The following is a 24270-nucleotide window of genomic DNA, read 5'->3' as shown; positions in this document are numbered from 1 at the left end:
ATGCAAAGAATCAGAAGAAAAAAAAAACATTTTTATTCATCATGATAAACTAATGCCTTATAAATGCAAAGAACCAGAAGAAAAAAAAAACATTTTTATTCATCATGATAAACTAATGCCTTATAAATGCAAAGAATCAGAAGAAGAAAAAAACATTTTTATTCATCATGATAAACTATTGCCTTATAAATGCAAAGAACCAGAAGAAAAAAAAACATTTTTATTCATCATGATAAACTATTGCCTTATAAATGCAAAGAACCAGAAGAAAAAAAAACATTTTTATTCATCATGATAAACTAATGCCTTATAAATGCAAAGAACCAGAAGAAAAAAAACATTTTTATTCATCATGATAAACTAATGCCTTATAAATGCAAAGAATCAGAAGAAGAAAAAAACATTTTTATTCATCATGATAAACTATTGCCTTATAAATGCAAAGAACCAGAAGAAAAAAAAACATTTTTATTCATCATGATAAACTATTGCCTTATAAATGCAAAGAACCAGAAGAAAAAAAAACATTTTTATTCATCATGATAAACTAATGCCTTATAAATGCAAAGAACCAGAAGAAAAAAAACATTTTTATTCATCATGATAAACTAATGCTTTATAAATGCAAAGAATCAGAAGAAAAAAAAAATGTTATTCATCATGATAAACTAATGCCTTATAAATGCAAAGAACCAATAGAAAAAAAAACATTTTTATTCATCATGATAAACTAATGCCTTATAAATGCAAAGAACCAGAAGAAAAAAAAAACATTTAAAAAAAAAAAACGTTAGGTATATCATCAAAATTGTTCTTTGGTGTGGTAAATTCTGAAGCATGGAGCCGCACAGAGGCCTACATTGCAGGGTTCGCAGTAGTACCGGGACTCTCTTCGGATCTTCTTCCCCCTCTCGTCGCGCCGGCAGCAGACAGCACACTGCCTCGTGGGAGCCTGTTTCTTGTGGGTTGGCGGAATGATTTCGGGAAAGTGCCTTTCCGTTAGCCTCAGTGATCCCGGCTGTTTCGATGGCCGACCTTGTTTTTGTACATTTTGGTCGGGAAGGTAATTCGCTATAAGCTTCGCTATGAGCGTTTTTCGATACTGTAAATCATTCATTTTTCCTTCCTTTTTCTTATAGAGTACAAAAGAATTCCACAGTGCTATATCCAAAAGGTGGTAAAATATTTTTTTGTAATACTTCTTTCCTCTCTTTCGTGTTATTTCACAATCTTGTACATGTCGGTCTAAACGATATACTCCCCTCGTTGTGTGGTAGTAATCAACGACAAGTTTTGGCTTGAATATTTCATTCCCGTCTCTATTTTTTGTATGCGTGGTGATAGTTTCAGAGTTATGGACGGTTGATAATAAGCATATATCCCCTTTATCTTTCCACTTCATAACTATAATCTTTTCTTTCTGAAAAGCAACTATTTCTCCTTTTTTCAATTTATTGGTTCTTAGTTCTGGGGGTAAGCCTTTTTGGTTTATTCGCAGAGTACCATAGGAGTCTGTAACGTGTTCGATCAAGATGCCTGAAAGTTCCGGGGACGTGTAAAAATTGCCAGTAGTCAGGCAATACCCTTTATCCAATAACGGATCCATCAGTGACAAAACAACTTGGCAGGTCATGGATAAAGTTTTAAATTGTTCGAAAATGATTGTCTCTTTTCTAGTATATATATGGCAAGAAAATAAATAGCCCGATTTGGACTCGCGAAGCATGTACAACTTAACCCCAACTCGAGTTCTTTTTATAGGGATGTATTGGACCCATCCTAATCGTCCTTTGTAGAGCATTAAGCTCTCATCAATCGTGACGTCTTTCTCAGGAACATACAGAGTTGAAAATTTTTTGTTTAGGTTTTGAAAGACTGGCCAAATTTTGTGCAGTTTTATGCTTGGTTGAAATTCTGGATTATATTCAACATTATTGCAGAAGCGTAAATTTTTCTTTATTTCAAAGAACCTTTTTCTGGTCATCAGTTTGGGAACACTCGACGATGAAAATACATCACTGGTGGCCAAATATATATTCTCTGGTAGTTTGAGAATACCCTGAATTATATTTACTGTCAAATATATCATTACTTCATTTCTTGAAACTGGTTTCCATTGACGAAATGCGGTGCTCGGTCGTTGTTCCGCATATTTATTTGTTACCACAACCAACAAATCCAACAATACATCGTCAATAAATAGTCTAAAATACTGCAGTACATCTTGATCGTCTTCTAAATCAAAAGTGCAACCTGGATTACCAATAAATGGAAATCGTGGAGGAGGTACATCAGGTTGATCGATATTTACTCGACGCCAAACACTCGGTTTATCATCTTCATTACTGGAACTATCAGAAAACACATCGCTTTCATAATTATTCTCAACGTCATTTTCTTCCAATTTTGACGCAAATTCTGAATCGTCAAGATTACTCATCAGAAAAGGGAATAAAGTCTTTAAAAAGGTTAAAAATGTAAAAGATTATCTATGATTATATTAAGAACCACGTAATTCTAATGAAAAACACACAACCTCACTACTCAAAACACTGCGCAGTACTAACCAGAGAATTGGTATGAACATCGAGCGGGGATTGGGAGATATGTGGGGGGTGGTACCTCGTTTGAATCCTCTCGGCTGTCTTTTGTCTCGCTTCCACATACCATAAATCGTATTTATTTTCACCCGAGCATATTTGGGAGTGGTCTTTGCCGCAGGTAAAGTTTGCCCGAGTTATCTCGGGTGTGGGAATTATCTCACATAATTGCCACCCGAGTTTACTCAGGCGTACTGGTCTGTAAGGAAGAGCTGGTGCGAACAATACATTTAAGCATTGCGCTTGTGTAGATCTGTGGATAAGGGCATGGTATGACATCGCACGAAATACGCATTTTAAACATCATCTCTGTCTCTCGCGCTTAAAGGCCCTTATGAGCGTGACAGAGACAACTACTGCTTTGTTTGTTGCTAATGATATGGTAATAAAATAAACACAGGTGCTTCTGCGTTCGCCCGAATTTCGCATCGATTTTTAAACGTAAAAATTTCATAACATGTATTCAATATATGAGTATTAATGGATTAAAAAAATCGGTTAATAAATATACTTCCTCATTTGATCTAATCATGTATGTATGGGTCGATTATCTAGTGCTGGCGCGTTCGCAAAACTTATACAAACTCATTTTTGATGTACATAAATGTGCAGTGTTTTAGTAAAAATTATTTTATTTTATTTAACACGTTTAATAAGTTACAAAAAAATACACGCTTAGCCGAAATTACACCTAAAGAAAACAAAACGAATATAACATCAAAAAGAGGTAACCTCTTGTGCTCGGTTATTGAATTGAGTTGTGGTCCCGTGGCCAGACTCCAACCACACTCTACCCCTTCTTGATTTCCATTTTCTAATAGTGAGTTTTTAACAACTCTATTTAAATTTATTTCAAAGGAGAGGGAAAACATTTTTGAGAAGTGAATATGGAAGTCTAGGCATTTACAGGGCTTATGACCTGTCACTGGTTGGTTTAAGTGGCCACTTTACACACTGTGTAACATTCACCATTCTGCCCATGTTTGAACATCCATATTTCCTCAACTCTTCCATCTGTTGGCTTTTGTGAAGTAAAAGAGCTGAAACCTTTATCACGTGGGTGAGATTCATCCGGCTGAACCAAATCCCCGACTAGGCAACGTCTGAAAATAATTTTCCAATTCTGATAATTCTTTTTTTACCAGGTAGTTAATTCAACAATGTTTGAGTATGTCCAAATGCTTTCAGACTGGCTGGATTTCCTCCCTAGGGAGTTATTCGCATTTAAATTTATTATTAAGACTTAAACGTACGGTTACACATGGCGATATTTTTGAACGATGATTTTAGTGCCCTTTGCACTATTAGGTGCGGAAAGGGAATGATAATGATGGTAAAATTTATAATACATATTTTTTTTTGGAAAAATAAATATTATCGTTTTTATTATTTACCTAAGGTATTTTCCATCCCTGTTGTAATTTGTTTATCTTAATGACTCCCGGGGGGGTGAAATCTAGTCTTTTGTCTAAAAACATTTGGACAAACTCAAATATTGAAAAAAAATAATGTTTAAAAAATAATAGGCAAAATCACGTTATTCAGAGACCGAGTCTCCTAGAGGAGTCTAGGAGTGATATTGTGCTCTTCGCTAAGAAAATACGAAGGTAGCCGGATTTCTCAAGTTAGCCTGCGCAAAAGTCACAATATCGAAGTGTGTGCGCAATACATAAAGTACTACAGACGTACAGACCCACTCGTGATTAGAGTCGGAGCGGGCACTAATTGACAAATTGGCTCTAACAGAGAGATACAGAGAGAATTCAGATCTGAGTAGAGCAGAGAGTGGAGCCTTATGCTAGACTCATTCGTCTGTAGAATCGTATGCGCCTTCCGTAAATTGACGAGAGACTGTATTCTGGAACTATCCATGCGAATTAAGGTTGTGTCGGGTTGTGGTCCCGTGGCTAGTGTCTCGGACTCACGGATCAAAGGTCCGTGGTTCGAATCCCACTCTACCCCAACTTGATTTCCATTTTCTAGTAGTGAGTTATTTACAACTCGTTGAAAATGGCCCACAAAATTAAATATTTGCGTAAATTATAAAAACGCAAATATTTCTTTTTTTAAAAAATAATAATATTAAAAAATAAAAAAAAAAGTCGATCAAAAACCAGACGGTTTTATCTCGTGTACCCCAACATTGTCGACCTCGTGCCGTTTGCCTACCATGCAATAGTTGGTCGGTGCATATAATTTTTATAAGGTCTAAAATGTTGGGATTGTAAATTAACGAGTTCAGAAGTTTAAAAGTGAAGGCATAAGCAAGGCAATGCTTCTTCTGATACCGAGCATACCTAAAAGGAAGAATGATGGGTACTGCAATTGGTAGTATCCTTAAATATATTATTTTATTGTACTAATTTTATCGCCTTTATCCTTGTGTAGTTTATGTTTTTTTTCTCGGCATTATTCTTGGAGCTTCGTCCTGCAATCTGGTATATTTTCTTCAAATTTGTCAAGCTTTGATAGGATAATATGCTGTTTCGGTGATTGGAATGTGGTTCAGTGATTGTGTAAGTTTCAAGTGCATAAAGGTACTCGTATATAGTTAATAAATGTTGATAATTTGAATATAGTTTACTGATAACAAGATATAAGTTAATATTTGTACATTTCTATATTATAACATTTGTACTATTTAAGTCAATTTTTTGTAGTCAGCCTCGTGGTGTAATGGTCAGCTCGTTTACCTACCATGCAATAGGTTTCGGGTTCGATTCCTTACATGGTTGACACGAAATATTTACTTGAAACTGTGTTTTTACATTAGAATATTTCACAGTCCCTGGACTGGCACCTGAAGCGCAAGACTGATCATCTTACCTTTATGAGACAAAAATGATCAAGATATAATGCAATTGGCGTATCAATGCAGTATCCTATGCGCCATTGGGTGTGGAAAGGGATTGATGATGATTGATGACCCCAATATGCATTCGACATTGATAATCAATTGCGACATCGTACTTCAGCTGTGAAACATCCTTCATGTAAAATACTGGCTATTCATAATAATAATAATAATAATGTTTGGATAATTTATATAGCGCGATTTTTGTAAAAATCACCTCAAGGGCACTGTAAAATAAATAAATATCCCAACACGTCTTGTAGCTACAGAGCGCATGGACGGTTGGGATTCTAGTTCCTATTCATTTTACTATTCATGTTAAAATGACGAGTATTTTTATTGTATTTTTAGTTAAAATTGTCAATACTGATAAATGTTATGATGTTGGTTTATTGACAAACGTGGAACAAATATAACAACATGGCTTTAAGATTATTTTCTTTTTCTTCTTCTAGTGCCTTGCCGGGTCCCCCCGACGTTGGCGATCACTACAACGAAAGCACATGTATCTGTCCTGCGCTAATTTTACCTTTCGCAGCCAGGACGACTGCTTATTGATGTACTCGACGTAGTGATTCCTGGGAAAAGATGACCTGAGTGGTTTCCCGTTGCCTTCTCTGGTGAATTTTCTGTCGGGGTTACCTTCCCTTAGCTGGTTGGTTTAGGTTTTGAGGCACCAAAAACTTGCCTTTCATCCTCTTGTTATTTGCTGTGATCACACCGTTATGCGTGTGATCCTATTGCCCAGGGTTCACGACGTGGACGCTAACGAGTTGGACTAGTCAGTAGTTTTGCTGGTGGAATGCAACTAGGCGTTCGCAGCATTTTATAGAGTCACATCCTCCAGCAAGATGTGACTCACTGCGACCCTACTGACAGTTCAAACCTCGAAGAATAATTTTATTTGATTTATTTGGGAGGTTAAAAGCAAAACCGCAATTGTCTTTGATTTCTGTTTATGGGAGACCATGACCGACCCTTTTGCGTGACAAGAAATCAATTTTTATTCCATCTCCCAGTCTGTGGCTTTAACTATGCGCAAAACTCTTTCCACTATGCAAACCAATCGAGATGACCGCTCGATAATAGTCGAGTGGGTGACAAAATGTCATATATTTCCAGCATAAGGCCCCCATGTTAGGCATTGTGTAGCAGCGGGCGCCCTCCTCCGGATTACGGGATTACGACACAACGCGGAACAGGAATACGACCCATTACTTCCAATAGACATTATTTGTACTCATATAAATCAACAAAACTCGACGTAAAAATTATATTTTTGTTTTTTGGACGGTCAGCGCTATACTTACCAAGCTCATCGGAGTCCAGTAAGTGCCAGTCTAGGGACTATGAAATATTCTAGTGTGAAAACATCTTTTAAAATAGATATTTTCAATTCATTTATTTAAAATTAACATATACATTACGAACGTACGTACTATACGTACCAAGACGTACGTAATTTAAAAAGAAACAATGACATAAACGAAGTCATTACTTTGTTGACTAAATGGACAAACACAAACTTACTCACACTTAATGAAAAAAAATGCAATATTATCCATTTTCAATCTAGAAAAAAAGTCATAAAGCAGATGCTTACATAAATAATGAATGACTAACTAAAATTTTACATATTAAATACTTAGGACTAAAAATAGACAATTAACATGGACAATTCATATCAACAATTTAATTATCAAAGTGGTGACATTATCGAGTCTTTTTTTAAAATCTTTTTAAAACTTTGTTCCAAAAAAAGGAAAAAAAATGCATGAGGCCTATGCAAAAACTAAAATATGTTATATGCAACAACTATAGGGAACAGGAAATAAAAATGACATAAACAGACTACAAAGACGGCAAAAAAAAATTAAAGTTAGTATATGACCTACCCTACTGCAACTAAAGAACTTTTTAAACAAACTAAACAATTAAATATAACTGAACTCTTTGAACTGGAATCCTTAAAATTTATTCATAAATTAGCCACTGATGTAATTGTAGACGAAGAATTATAACTTGAAAAAAAAATGTAGTAAACATGGACACAATACGAGAATATCAGAAAAATATCAAATACAACCTTTTAAAACGAAAAAAGGACAACCGAGACTAATAAACCATGGACTGAAATTATACCATAAACTACCAGACAAAACTAAACAAAAGACTCAGACAACCTACAAAGGATGTTAAAAATATTATTATTAACAGTAGAATGTTAATTTTAAAAGTAAAAATATTTTGTTAAATGTATGTAACCCGGCTTATCAATGAAAAATTTCAACAATAAAAATTAAAAAATACACGAAAGAGACTCTTTTCAAAGTAGTAGGAGAATCCCTCACTTCTTCCCTGCAGAAGTAAGCAACCATTTGTTTTTTTAAATATTTTATTTTAAAATTTTTCCTTTGTTCTAAATATTTTTTTAAATATGCTAATATGTCATCTTGCCCATACTGATCATCGTGGTTTTGGATACATCCTGTATATACGATAGTCATCGATTTGTCGAGGGCGTCGAAGCTCTACGTGGTCAGCTCTAATTTAGAAAATTTGACATAATACAACGATTAGCTGGTTAGTATTTGCATACCTATAAAAGAAGATCTAGCCGGAATTAATTATTGCCAGGAATGGAGGTCCATAGAAACACGAGTAGGTACGTACCGAACACATACTCGTGTTAGTAGGAGCCGTTGAAAACATCAGTTACATTTCCCGCCAGTAACGTGAAGCCCTCGGGAAAGATCGGATGAACCTCGGGAAAAATCGGCTCGTGATACTTTAGTAAATAAATAAAGAAAACTCGTTTAAAGTACAGTGTAGAAATATTTTTTTATATGAAAATAATCGACTATTTCTGTTGTGAGTAGGAAGTGATTATTAACTCTTCTGTTTCTTTTTTAAAGATTTACAAGTAAAATCAGTGTTTCTCAGGTGTATAATGCTTAATTAAAATAAAAAAACTTCAAACCTGAGTAATTTAGCGTTTTCGCATGTTGTAGTGAAAAAAAAAAAATCTAAGCAATTTCAAACTATTTCTAAAATATATCTAGAACCCACCTGTGTTCACATACTAAAATATCGTAGAATATACAAATTCTATCGTAGATGATGAATAAGATATGGGAGTTTGAAGATTTCACTTTGCTTGAAAAACTGGGTTATTTAAATGGTTCTTAATTTTTTTATACGATATATTTTGATTTAAACCTTTACATTTCTTTTACACTTTCAAGCTTGTGACACATTCTTTTACATTTAAACTTCAAACATAAGAAATTTTCGCTTACTTTGGTTTTACACTCAGGGCGCGATATGTTATTTTAGTATGCAGTTCAAATATCTTAAGTAACATAACATAAGAATTGTAACTTAAAAAATAACGTTCCAGGTTTGATATTTGGTAAAGTCATTGCCATATTATTTATTTTAATTTATTTAGAACACTAGTCGATATTATATTGGATAAAATAGTAACGTATCTCAAACTCCATGATTTATGAGTCAAAAATCGAAGCAAACATATTATTTAATAATACAAGACTCAAATAATAACATAAATATCACTTCTAAATAACCACAGGGCCCCGATTACAATGGGAAGTTAACAAAGTTATATTCGACTATCTATAAAGAAAAATCTGTATTTGTACACGAAAATGAGTATATTTGCGTCATCATTTAAAGGATCTTCGTCGGTAAATTATAATTAACATGTTTAAAATAAAAAAAATGTGTGTATATTCTGCTTTTCATCCAAAAAATTTCATTTCACTTTGCAGATAAATGTTAATTCAGAACCTTGTATGCGCCATTATTATAACTAATAATTATATTTTTATTACTTTTATAGAACCTATGTGTATAAGAAAACCATGTTAAGAATAACGCCTTTTTCACCAAATTCCATCCGGCACGTTAAAATATCTTAGAGTGGATTGATTTTTATCGTAATTAATTAATTTTAGAAATTATTTTGTGTATAATGGCAGGTAAACGCACTAACCAGTCCACCATGAGGCCGACCAATCTACGATCGATATCATTTTTCAAAAAAAATACCTGAGAGTAGGAACTAATTAAATAAAATGAAAAAATAATGTAATAAACTAAAATTCAAATTCATTTGTTTTATCAAAATAACATTATAAATAATAAAATATTTATGGCGTTATATTGGGACAGTATCAGAGATAATGAAGAACTATGACCCTATTACCCTCTCCAAACGTGACGGAATTTCTCCACTCCCCTAATTTTACCGTGCCGTGTGGATTTGAATGATACTCGTGAAACAGGCTTAAGAATAGTACCTTAATTTTCAAGCAAATAGCCCATCTGAAATATGGTGAAAATGACTTTAGTTATTAACTACAACTAAAATACGATACATACGAATACATTATTTGCATCTCGGAGCTTTCATAGACTATACTGTTCAACGAAATGACAGAGTCTCGCCCAGAGAAATTGCGTAGGAACATGGTGTGTTGTGGTGCGCTACTGCTGCTGTCGGCGTGGGCGGGGGCGGCAGCCTTCGAGGGGCTGGACGGCCCCCAGCGGCCGCCCACCAGGGTGGAGGCCAAGGTAGGCGGCCACGCCACCTTCAACTGCGAGCTGGACTTCCCCCAGGAGGTGGAAATACCCTACATCCTCAACTGGACCAAGGAAGTAAGTATCAGCTTCTTGAAGTCTGTGTTTTATAACTTAGAAATAAAATAATGCTAGAGAATATGCGTCAAAGAGCGGTTTAACGAATAGGCATTTTAGGTTTTTCTGATAGATTCTAGCAGATACCTCCCAAATTTTGTGCGAATAAGAAAAGTCGGAGTGATAATGCTTAACTAAAATTGACAAAGTCTAGGCCTATTATTTCCGTTTTACGCACCCCGAATTCGAACCGATTTTCTTTTTTTTTTTTAAGAAAAAGTATCAGAAAAAAATCTGTATGTAAACGTCTATGACAATATTCAAGGAATATTTTAGAACTTAATTAAAGAAAAGAGTATGGTAAAAGTAGACGAGTTAACTTGTTGTTGTTAACAACACTGCCCGTAATTTAAATAAAACCGTCGGGTTTCTGGCACAAGTTGGTAACTACAGTTTACTAATTGTGAGATATTGCGCTTTAAGTTAAAAGCTCACCCCAAATCAACAAATTAAAAAAAACTGCAAGCTGAATATAATAAAATATATTTTTTTGTATTTATAACATACAAAATATTTTTATTTACTTTTTAAATAAATATTATTTGATACCATTTATGAAGATATCTCATTTATAGAAAATTTGTAATTACCAACTTGTGCCAGAAACCCGACAAAATACTATAAATCAACTCTTAAAATCTATTGCAAGCATTAGTTAAAATGTTACCTTAAGAGGATTTGTGGTGGTTTAAAATGTTTATGAATAGATATATGAACATTGTTTTTCTGTTACTTTCAAGCAAATGCCTCTCCGATACTGTGCGAAAAACACAACAGCACGTCGGACTGATTATGCCTAGCTTAAACCGACAAAATCGGAGTTCACTATCTAACTTTACGCACCCTAAAACTGAATCGACTTTTTACTAAAACCCTTGTGACTACGATGTCAGACAAAAAGAAGACTTGATAAATCATGTCTCTTATTTTTTTAAAATTCTATTGTATATAAGTGTATTTTGCTGTAACAGACCAAAATGATGTGATTATTTTTACAAATTGTGGAAACTTAATTATTTACCAGTATATGTGTTTGTTTATAATTGTTGTTGCTTAATAGTTATATAACATGCCATTTGCTTAATGTAACACGACTTTACAGCACCGTCTCCAAAGAGATAAAAGAAATTGTCTGTTTCGGTATTTTTTCCGTTTTTCAAAATAAGTTATCATATTTGCATATCGCACATCTAAAAACGGCAGATAAAACTGGAAGCTTTTAAGGGTTCTTGAATAGTTTTAGTTCCCATAATAAACCATTTGTCAAAAATACATTACAACAGGGACATGTCGATGGTAAATATATTTAGTGTGTAAAAACATCAGTTCTCTAGTGCCATAATCCAGAGGGAAAATATGGAAAAACGTTTGCATGAAGAAAAGTCAGACTGCAATTCCTCTCAATTAGAAATTATTAAAAGCTTCAAAAACCTCTTTAAAAGAGAGCTGGCTTAAGGTCCTGTCATTTTACCCCTGAAAACCTCTGTAAAAGAAGGCGAAAAAATCTCTGAAAAATAAAAGACGCGTTCTATGTGAACTAATCTCTATATACAAGAGAGCCGAATCCGTGATCTCTATAAAAAGCGTTTGGTTTGCAGATGTAGCCGCAGCATCACTGCTTGTGCGCGTGCTGACAAGTTCTGACAGGTTGTTTTATCAAATTTACAAAACCTCAATACAATTTGCATTATGATTTTTTAATTTTTTTTATTTATTTATTCATAGTTTTTCTCTTACAAACTATAATAAATAATAAAAATAATGTGACCTCACTGGAGTTACCCGTACCGAGGACGCTTAACAATATACTTTTGAAAAAATATTTTTGCATTCGAGAATAAACAAAGAAGACTAATCTAATAAACAGAGATAATTAACAAAATGTTCAGACAGTTTTAAACACTACGTATTTATGTATATGATTAATTTATGTACATCTATATTATTTATATTACAAAACGCACAATTAAAGAACAAAAACTTAACGTAAGCCATACACTTTTGGAGCAGTTGATTCAATATTTTTTGGGCGAATAAGACAATCCTTTTTACTTCTACCTAGCTCCATTTTTTATATCCCTTTTAAACATTTTCTCGTTACTAATTGTTTCAATAGATAGTGGAAGTAGGTTATAGATTTTAATTGAATAAATTTCAAAATCCCTTTGTCCTCCAGTGGTATTAGTTTGTATTTGTTTAAGATGTCTTTAAGTTGTGTTAAGGATCTAGTGATTATACTATTTGTATGTGATGTATTGCAGGGGTTTTAAGTATATATATATATAGTTGGATAATTTATAAAGCGCCATTTTTGTGAAAATCACCTCAAGGGCGCTGTACAATTAATAAAAATCCCAGTACGTCTTGCAGCTACAGAGCGCATGGACGGTTGGGATTCTAGTTCCTCGTTTTCAATTAAGATCAATCAAAAAGTATAATAGATAGGAGCTAGATTACAGGACGTCTTGCAGCTACAGAGCGCATAGACAGTTAGAAATTTAGCCCCCATTTACACATTTTAAAAATTGACAAATAAATTTAGTGTATTACAAAATAATAATAATATGAATAGTAAAAAGGAGTAAGATTACAACACGCCTTGCTGCTACTAAGCGCATAGACGATTGGAATTCTAGACCCCGTTTACAAAATTAAGGTATTTTAAAGTTGAAATATGAAAGCTAGATAACCAATCATCGTGCAGCTACAAAGCGCATGGATGAGAGGAATTCCAGCAAAGTTAAAACAATATCAATAAATCTATAAAAAATAGAGTATAGTAGTAAATTGGTCAAGTGTTCATACCAAGAAGTAAGCAATAAAAAACTAAATAAATAAAGCACTGTATCAACTCCATGGTTAACAAAGGGAGACAGATGTCCGAAGAGAATCTTTTGTAGACAGTAGGTAGATATCGTCACCATGTGGTCCACTAGGCTGCTGGAGAATTTCTGGAAACGCACGTGTGTAGATGTATGTATGTGTATCTCTTTATATACCTCTATACCTAACGCATTCGTATTTAAATTGCTGCATTTATATTTATTTATTTATTCAACGGCTTACGCCTTTAACAAAATATAAAATCATAATTAAATATATATATATTTATATATATTTTCATTTATAAATTTATTGCAAAAAAATAAAATAATATGCATACTTGATAACAGGGAATCTATATAAAACCAATTGATGGAAAATGAAAACGGAGTGTTCTCTGTTTATGATAGTCTCCATCTAACATGGCACAGCCTGTTCTAAGATGGAGATTTTTTATCCTTAGAGCGTAAGTAGTCCTATACTAATAAAACAATGACATAAAAAAGAAAAACTAAAACTACTTAATTATAAATGCCTAGCTAATCAAATGTAAGAAATTAAAAATCATTATTATACAAATATAAAGTATATGTATGTGCCAAGAATACATGTTACTCAAACATAAATAATATGGTATAATATATAATAAAATAAATATAAAGCAATGAAATACATAAAAATATAAATAATATGTGTACCAATTATATAAAGTACTACGTTTATTGATTTACATATATATTTTTTTTAAATCTCTCGCTACACTATTTATATGTGCAGTTATTTTTATTTTAAAATTTGTTTTCCATTTTGAGTTATTTAAATTTGGCATTAAAATTAAACAAAATACTAAACACCTATACACCAGTGAAGAAAATATCGACACATAAAATCAGCAAAACATAAAGAAATAACAAAGGAAAATTAAACAAGAAATTAAAGCGTGGGTACGTAGCAAATACACAATCAGTAAAGAGTTTAAATATAAAAAATATTGAAGTTATTGAAGTAGAAGGGGCGATGTAGTACAACACTTCTCACGCTGTCTAACATAAAAATTTACATGATTTAAAAGTTCGAGACTGTCAAGAACATTATTTGATAACTTGCAAAGCAGCACTAAATCTGAAATTGCTCTTCTATCACTAATACATATTAATTTTAACTACTTCGTTAAACATTTATAGTTTAACTCTTCAATTAGAATGTTTTATTTGAAATTCATACATTTTGTGTGGCTGTTTGACGCAGGATTTGATATATCTCTCTTATTTTTTTAAATGATGAATTGATATTTTTTGCAATCTTCAAATGGACATTTTCACACCCAATTTGGAAAGTAAAATTTGTATAACTATGCTGGATGTTAATACAAACATTATTTGTCCTTGCTACGCGAAGAATGCATGTCCGCTAATTCAGCAACACGTCTATACAGATACCTTACATAAGAGAGAGAGCACGAAGATAGAAGTCATAACAAGGAAGACAGAGACGCTGTTCTGCGGCGGGTGTTGTCTAAAACAGATTCAGTCTTCAATCGGTTGATGACAGTGATGGGGGACGCACGCGCGTAATATGAACGGGGTGTTTGTGATTTTTCAATTTATTTTGCTATAACAGGGCTAGACTTTATATTTATTCGCATAAATTATGGAAAAAAAATTATTAAAAAACATGTCTCGATGTTTTTTTTTCTTTTTTCAAATATCTGAACTTTAGAATATTCCGTCTTTTACGAGTGGTAATACGATGTTACATCGCCGCGTGCAAAGGGATTATTTACCAGCCTTTCAAGAGGTACAAATGCACATAGTAATGTATACACAATAGGAAAAGAAAGCCTGGTTATGTTTGTAGACCTCCGTAAACGAAAGCATGGATATAAGAGAGACTTCTTTATTAGAGAAGAATGTCCCGGCCCCTTGGGCTTTTTTATATCCAGGTTTGACTGTATATTGTTTTGTCATCTGACATCTGCCTTTATAGTAGTTCCAGATTTAATAACATTAAATGACCAACGTTAATTTGCAAGCGTAAAATTCAAGAGAACAATAGATGCTCGTTTGTTAAATATTTAGATTGGATTGAGTCCACGGTTAGCTGATGACATACGGTCTCCCTGTCACGTGCTCCTGCTAAATTGGACTTGATGACTTACCTTTTGTCATCCGTCATTCATCATTGTGAACAATCACAAGAGATCTCTGTTTGTTCTAAGTCTCTACGAGATTAGTGATGCAACCAATTTTCTATCCTCGCAAGTACTGGTATCATCAAATACCTAGAATTCAGACCATACAGAAACTTGCAAGACAGATGCCTTGCGTTTTTCTATTTCAGTTCAAATCTGTGATTATAAAATTTACAATGAAAATTATCAGCATCATTCCATTATTATATAATGATTCCATTGTTTACTCAACGATGTATTAACTATCTCCAAATGTTTGCAGACATGCTTTTAACAAACTGGTAAAAAAACAGTTTTTAGGGGTTCTTCTCTTTGAATATTTTTAAGTTAAAGAGCTAAATACCTAGATTTCCATATACGTTTCTTTATTATTATTATTATCTTGTTATTCTTAACTCCTCTGTGTTATATATATATTTAGAGCATACGATTTTCTCATGGTTATTGTTATCTTTTATTTGGAGATGTTATGTTTCTTTTTTACTTTTTTGTTTTTTATATTATATGTTCACTAAATTTTTAATTTTAATTATTCTATTAATTCATACTATGTACTCCATGATTATTGTGCACTGCTGTGATTATTTCTGTAAATTATATTTTTTTGTAAAAGATTTTTTGAACCGTTGATGTATGTATAAATAAATATGCAAAACAACACTGAAACGCTGTCAGCGTCCATGAAAATCATCAAAAATCTGTTATTATCAGTGTCCAATTTCCAAATTATAATTTAAACCCAAACTCTTGCCTTATATCGCTAGTCCAAAGCAACAGTGAGATTAACCAGAAATTTTCTATTTTGAGATACACATGCAGATATGTTAATAAATTAAATGAATGATTTATTTCAGATAATAAAATATTGAAGTTAGATTGTTAACCTATGTGAAAATACAGTATTCATAATGTACTTTAAAATTTTCAATTCAGTCAGACCCTTTGTATACCTCGATGTCCGATTATCTCGGATATAAAATATAATATTACATATTTAAAAAAAAAAACAATTTTTTTTTTTTTAAAAAGGTTTATTATTTTGTCTCTTTTTATATTTTATTTTTAAAACGGTTGAGAACCCCTGAGCTCTTATCAGGAGACAGTAAGTATTATTCCTTGGGCATTTAATATACATTGCAACAATACCAACAAATCAACGATTTATGATTATTGCTATTTCGAATACACCGCGTTATCTTTATTTTTATTATTTTTCTACCTAAGTATGTTAAGTATTAAAATCCCAAAGTCATTATAGAGAACATTTATAAGACAACTGTGTAATACGTAAAGATATATTGTTATTTTATTATTTTGTAATAGAACACTGTATGTTAATTGTATTATAAATAATAAATAATAAATAATAAATAATAAATAATAAATAATAAATAATAAATAATAAATAATAAATAATAAATAATAAATAATAAATAATAAATAATAAATAATAAATAATAAATAATAAATAATAAATAATAAATAATAAATAATAAATAATAAATAATAAATAATAAATAATAAATAATAAATAATAAATAATAAATAATAAATAATAAATAATAAATAATAAATAATAAATAATAAATAATAAATAATAAATAATAAATAATAAATAATAAATAATAAATAATAAATAATAAATAATAAATAATAAATAATAAATAATAAATAATAAATAATAAATAATAAATAATAAATAATAAATAATAAATAATAAATAATAAATAATAAATAATAAATAATAAATAATAAATAATAAATAATAAATAATAAATAATAAATAATAAATAATAAATAATAAATAATAAATAATAAATAATAAATAATACATAATAAATAATAAATAAATAAATATGTTCTTCGGCGATATCACACTTTTGCTTTGGGTTAGCGATATTCTCGTTACGATTTCATTACAATGATGATAGGACACATAGTAATTAGTAATTGGCCAAGCCACTTGCGACTAGATTAAATATTTACATAACGGCATATCAAAAAGCTTTATAAAGAATATGGTTACGAAATAAAGTGGATGTTATAAACAATTTGCATTCGTGCAAATTAATTATTAAAACAATATTAGAATACGAGACGATTCAGGTTGTATCTTTTTGCGGTCATTGGGAAACTGATATTAGATAAAAGGTATTATTACATCTACATCCAGTAGTAACTTCTAGAGTATAATTTACAGAAACTGTGGTCACCTTGAGCGAATAAAAATGATTTAAAAATACATATTACTTACTTTTAACAATTCAAGAACTGAAAATAACAGATGAAAACTTGAAAATTATTCTCACATGTTGGTTTTTTTAAGGTTAGAATATAATAACAGAATATCCTCTAATTTTCCAATGTTTTCATTTATTTTTATTGGCATTAATGGGTAATACTTAATCTAAACATTCCTTAAATCCGGAAATGGCAAGTGTGACATCGCGAGTCAGGAGAGACAACACCACTTGCTTCTTAAATGCCTGCCCTTGCTGTAGGAACTCATCAACAGTACCGTTTGGTGAGATTTCGTTCACTGTTCTGAGGATCTTTGGCAGGGGAAAAGAATCCGATGTTAGTTTTAAATTTCCCACAGCAAAGACAGGATTGGTACGCAAGTTTAGGTATATCTGAGCAAGGATATCATGGGCATCCATACAGTTAGATATTAATAGGTGCAAGAATATAAAACCAGCCAAAATCCTTCTGATGTCCGCACTATCAAAACTCTTTATTGCTATTTAACTGTTCGCCCTCTTCTAGAAAATGCCTCCGTGGTCTGGTCCCCATTCTATGTCAATCGCATAAATCACATTGAATCAGTCCAACATCGCTTGCTTCTAAAAGTAGCGTGGATGCTTGGACTAGAGAAAGAAATGCTGATATTGAGTCAATGCTAAATATTTCTAGTATACAAAAACGTAGAATTAATATTGACTCCATGTATAATATGTTCGGCATACTAAATGGTATAATCGATGTGCTATCATTACTGGGACAAGTACAATTCCATATTTCGTAGGTTGAGAAACAATGAAGTACTGTTCATCGATCAGCTTATAACAGACTATGCCCTTAATTCTGCAATGACCCGACTCGTCTTTCTCGTATTGTCAACTGGAGAGAAGATCTGGACTTTTTCTAGTTTAAGTTTACAGCGATTTAAACGAGTACTAAATTGATCGGGTCTTGGTCCCGTGGCTAGTGTTGCGGACTCACGGATCAGAGGTCCGAGGTTCGAATCCCACTCTACCCCAACTTGATTCCTATTTTCTAATAGTGAGTTATTTACAACTCGTTGAAAATGGCCCTCAAAATTAAATCTTTGTGTAAATCATTTACATTTACACACAAATATTTATTTTTTAAATAAAAAAATAGTCCAGGTCTTGTCTTGATGTCCCTTATGTTTATCAATGCTTTTTAAAAATGTTTTTAATTAGTCTTATATTGTTATATAAGCAATGAATTGTATAAATGAACAATGTCCGTTAATTAATAAATAAATCTTATTTGAACCGGGTTGTGGTTCTGTGTTAGTATTGTGGACTCGCGAGCCAAAGGTCCGAGGCTCAAATTCCACTCTACCACAACTAGATTTTCATTTTTCCAGCACAAGTTATTAACGTCTTTCAGGAAATGGTCTGAAAACTTAAATGTTTCAATGAATAATAAGAATTCAAGTATTTATCTTTCTTTAAAACTATATCTTTTTACAAAGGTAATATTTTATATAAATAAACCAAAAGAAAAACTCATTAAAAACTCGTCACATACTTCCAATTTTTCCAGCATTTTATTGTGTACGCTGCATGTTTTATTAAAAGTCTTGTAAACGAAAAGAAAAAATCTATCAAAACCAATAAATATTAAATTTGTACTGAATATAACTTATTATAAAAAAAGAAAACGCTAAAAAAATAATAAAAAAACAGAAATTCGTAAAATTGGAAATTTTACACAAACATGTTTTTAAGACTTAAATAAAATGTCAGATAGCCACAATACAGTCAGTACAATGCAAACTTGCAATGTGCAATGAAATAATAAAGCAAGTAATACGCTTTGGGTTTTGAGATATTCAGTAGCAGCTATCTCTATGAAGAAGTTAGAGAACAAACAAACAAAGGCGCCATTGTGGCTGGATGCTTAAGAAATGTTGTTTGAAGATACACACATATGCTGAAGGACAGCAAAGTACTAGTTGTAAAACCTGTATTGGACCTATCATGACATACGGTATTGAAACAAGGATCGACACGACTAGAACGAAAAGCCTCCTAAGAACCAGTGAAATGAAAATTCTCCGACCCAACCCCGGAACGACAATCCAAGAGAGAGTAAGAAACTCCGAAATAAGAAGGATTTGACACGTCAAAGATGTGTGACTGGGAAGAGAAGACGTTTCAGTAGAGAGAACGAAGAGAAAGCAGATTCGGAGAGTGGTGAATACGAGTATAGTGGCAAGTGCAATACCAGTTGGCAGCAAACCCCCGTGAGACCACCAAAAAGATGGCTTCCGCGTCCCAGGAACAGGCTCCGAGCAATAACAGGACGCAGTCCTAGAGAAAACGGAAGAACAAGAACGTGAAATGAAAAATAATAAAAAGTGTTGATGATTTAATTTTATTTATTTATTTCCTTTAGTTAAAATTACTATGTATTTTAAGTAATATTTTAATTGGGAGTACCACAAGGATCGGTTCTCAGACCGGTTTTGTTTATTATATACATAAATGATATTGTCGAAACATTAAAATATTCAAAAATAAGACTCTTTGCAGACGACGCCTTAATAAATATATCGGGAGAATATTATAAAACAATTATGGACAGACTAAATCATGATCTTAATAGTGTATCACTGTGGCTAAAAATTAATAAATTAAAATTAAATGTTAACAAAACTAAATATATGAATATAGGAAACAAAAGAATAGAAATTACACCATCAATTGTAATAGAAAATGAAAAACTTAATGAAGTCACTGAAATTAAATATTTAGGTATAATGTTGGATTCAAAACTTACATTTCACCAAAACGCTAAGATGGTAATAAATAAGATTGCAAAAAAATATCAATTTTGGTAAGGATCAGAAGATTTATTGATAAGGACTCCTGCAAAACTATTTACAAAGCAATTATTGAACCACACGTTAACTACTGTAGTAGCATTTTATTTTTATCAAACAAAGAAAACATAGATAAACTAACTGTATTACAAAATAAAGCCTTTAGAATCATTTTGAAAAAAAACAGATATACGAGGGTAAAGTCGATGGTAAATGAAATGAAATTATTAACATATAAACAAAGAATATTTTACAATACAATGATATTTGTTCATAAAATTATAAACTCTAATAAAAAAACAGAATTTTGGAAAAAAAATGATCGGAACCAGCATGAACACAATCACAATACTAGAGAAAAGAACAAAATTAGACTTCCATTTAGGAAAAAGGCAAAGTCACAAAATTCAATTTTATTTAAAGCAATTAAAAAGTATTACGAAATGAAAAAAAATATTTATGAAGAAAAAAACATATCAAAATTTAAAATAATGGTCAAGACATATGTGATAAACAATTTATAAATTAAATATATTTGTAATGTTATTATTAGAACACACATAACAATATGTATGATATGTGTGCCCTATTTTAAGATTTAAATAAAAAATAAATAAAAAATAATTTCAATGTGTAATTGTTTTATTTATTTTTGACGAGTTACTTTGCTTGAGCAATTGATATCATTACTGTAATCATTTCTCTATCAGCATACAGTGGTGCATATGGCACTGCGTTGGTCCTCCAAATAAATATATATGTGATTCTTTTTTGATGCATGGAAGTTAAGGCAATCAGTCTTACGCATCAGTTACCAGTCCAGAAACAACAAAATGCAATATGGAACCACCTTTAAAACAAATATTTTACATCCTACCTGAGACCTTAATCCAGGTAGGATAGCGCTCCAACAACTACTCTACGCACAATATGGCGGACTCATCTCCAGTCGGATTTTTCCCTGAGAATAATAAGCCATCAAGTGACCTTGAGAGGAAACGCCCATACACATTATATGTGAATGTGATTCTTTAATCATAAAAGAATCCTCATCCTCGGGGGACCACTGGTAAAACCTGAGGATGTTAAAGAGCTCGCCCCCTACCTAATAGGCCAATACTTTACGGATCTGGGCTTGGATGGGGAGATTTAGCAAAACGTAAACTTTCGCCTTCCACACAGTAGCCAGGCTCCTTATAGACCTGGGCCTGAAGAGCGAGAACTATTCACGAGGACCTGTCACAATAGATCTTCACAGGTCGCAGTGACGTAAAGAGCTAGCATAGCACTGACCGCCACCACAAAGAATAAGAATAAGACATAAAAGTCAAAAGCACTCCTTGGGTCCTGGTTCTATTTACGACACAGAACAATGTTATTATCCGTCTGGAACATAATAAAATCATCAAATGATCTCAGTTTTCTCTATGAGGGGTTATGTGATGTTAGTTAAATTCACAAAACAATCTTTAGTAAATTACCCAGTAGGGGAGCATGGGGTACAATAGTAGTTTTTTACACCTCCGTAGCTCTGAAGTTTATCATTAAATTCTAGTATTGCTCATGAAATCGGAAGAGGCATTCATAGCCTTCAAAGTCATGGTTTCGGTTTGCGATTTTAGTGCTTATTTAATTAGGTATACTTTTTTATTAGTAAAAAGTAATTAGTTACAGCGGATTACACTGGAATACACTAAATTAAGAAACTAAAATGAAGTAAAAGGCGTTAATTGAAATAGTATACTGTTTGTTATTTATACTTAATATAAATTCTCAATTCTACAAGGCTTTGAACATAAATAATCACATATTCCATTTCGAGTTTATTTGCGATGGTGGATTCCTTTTTCCTTTTTGATGCTCTTCCCTCTTTTCTTGGATTTGCTTTTTGGCAATCCACGAATCTGGACACAACTTACGACTTTTTATTTTTATGATAAAAAAAGATCCACTGTGACCCAATAAATTTTCGTAAATATAAAATTATACAAAAATAGCAAGCTTCTCTCCCAAGAAACTAAAACAGTGTACTTAAATAATAAATAGTGACCAGTGATGGGAAAAATCGAACCTTACAAAATTTCAACTCATACTAGAGCAAAAAAATTGAAATACACGTGAAAAAAATGTTTCGTCGTAACATATTGACCGAAGCATGTCCTCCAGCTCTGATGTAGTAAAAGCGACTGGTTGGCAAAAGAGGGTATGAAAAGGTGAAATAAAAAAAGGTCGTGTGTGTGCATGTAAAACTTCAACCCATGATCCACTGTAACCTATGCTCCCCTATTTTAATAAACGCTTTTCTCGAAATATTTTGTAGTAGGTGTTCCATAATCAATGTGTATTCCAAGGTATGTGAATTATAAGTCCGTTCATAACTCTTAGCCCCATTCTCTCATATCTCATTGCCCCAATGGACGAAGGGACCTAGTTATTATGCGCCGTGCTGGTTATCTTGATCGGCATCGCGTGAGATATTATATTTAAGTCCAGACAATCACATTCGAGAGCCCACCGTACTCGTTACCTAGTTTCATATAATTTTCCCTGGAAATTTAGCCTAAATGCACCATTTTGGGAGTTACAAACATTATTAAAGTTCCTGAACAATTTTAGTGTGTTTGAGAAATATGGGAGTTGTAGCGTTATTAATCTCGCATTCAATGTACAACATATATTTCACAAATGGATTTTGTTTCCTGACTATTTTTTATTTGAGAAGTGTCAGAAAAGGGAGGGTAATAACGCTAGGGTGTTATGTAATGTATTTATTTTAGATAGTTGTACAAGATACATTGCAACACCTAGTAGTAGTAGGCGGCCTCCGTGGTGTAGTGGTCAAGACGCTTGACTCACGCACGGAAGGTTCCGGGTTCGATTCCCGATGAGAACACAACAATTAAAAAATGTGATTTTTCTCAAGCCTGGTTGTTCTGTAATGTAATTGGGCCTCCTGGCCTGTTGTGGTGCAAAACATTAAAAAAAAAAAGAAAACTTAACTAATTCACTTTACATTTGAAAAAAACAATTGAAAAAAAAGTATTTAATTCAGTATCTTTCTGATAAAACTCTAGCTACCCATATGGATGTTTATTTTTAAGAAGATGGGCGGTGTCTGGGAATTTCGATAAATAGGATGAACGGCGAGTTTCTGGCTCCTCCAAAACAGAACCAACCAGCTAAGGGAAGGTAACCCCGATAGAAAAATTATCCACCAGGGAAGGCAACGGGAAACCACACTGGTCATCTTTTCCCAGGAATCACCATGGCGAGCACATCCAACAAGCAGTTGTCCTGGCCTCGGAGTAGCGCAGGACCAAAACGCTTTCGCTGTGGTGATCGCCAACGTCGGGGGGACCTGATAGGCACCGCAATAAGAAGAAGAAAGAATTAGAACATTGTTTTTATGTCACTCTCTAGCAAACGCCTCCCCGATAATGTGCAAAAAAGACAACGGCACGTCCGACTGATTATGCTTAACTAAAATCGACAAAATCAATGTTACGAGAGAAAATACGAGAATACGGTTGTACGAAGAAAAGTCAGATTGCGTTTCGTCTTCATGAAAAAAGATGGGACGTTGTACAGTTTTTAGATTTCATTGAACAAAAGACAAAAAGTCACAATAAAAATAAAAAAAAATAGGTCAAAATATTTTTTATGTTGTTTACTAATCATACAAAATATTATAATCCTAGGATTTACACGCAGTTCTTGTTCTTATTCAGAGCATACTCTTATTAATTATTACGCCCTTATTTGCATCATATTATTCTACATACGTTAATTTACCCCTTTGGGATTTCTCTAAAATACGCAAGCTTTTATTTTATTTAATTGCATTTTCCAAAACTTTTAATAAAAATATATTTGGTTGAATTATTAAAAAAAAACACACATTACTAAGATTTAGAAACAAAAATGAAACCAAAAAATTACAGAGAACATTCAGTAGAAGTGTAAAACAATTTTAAAAAATGTAAAATTCAAATTAAATAATAAAATA

At 32.4% G+C, this 24270-nt stretch overlaps 1 protein-coding gene across 4 annotated transcripts in view; it reads left to right on the top strand.

Annotated features, from left to right (window-relative positions):
- Positions 1-8182: 8182 nt before the first annotated feature.
- Positions 8183-24270, top strand: part of bdl (borderless) — a 43176-nt gene continuing 27088 nt past the window's right edge. Inside the window, exons 1-2 of one of the 4 annotated variants that reach the window (XM_088233039.1) lie at positions 8183-8325; positions 9790-10134. In XM_088233039.1, coding sequence (XP_088089165.1) covers positions 9910-10134 — 225 coding nt within the window. In that variant the 5' untranslated portion in view covers positions 8183-8325; positions 9790-9909. Of the gene's footprint in view, positions 8398-9789; positions 10135-24270 lie in introns of all 4 variants that reach the window. The other 3 variants (XM_088233041.1, XM_088233042.1, XM_088233040.1) reach the window with 3 other exon arrangements.

Source organism: Micrasema longulum, unplaced genomic scaffold, assembly GCF_059751315.1.
Source record: "Micrasema longulum isolate JH-2025_06_02 unplaced genomic scaffold, ASM5975131v1 h1tg001050l, whole genome shotgun sequence".
Classification (NCBI taxonomy): Eukaryota; Metazoa; Arthropoda; class Insecta; order Trichoptera; family Brachycentridae; genus Micrasema; species Micrasema longulum.
The sequence above is the reverse complement of the archived record's forward strand: the minus strand, read 5'-3'. Positions and strand labels throughout refer to the sequence as shown.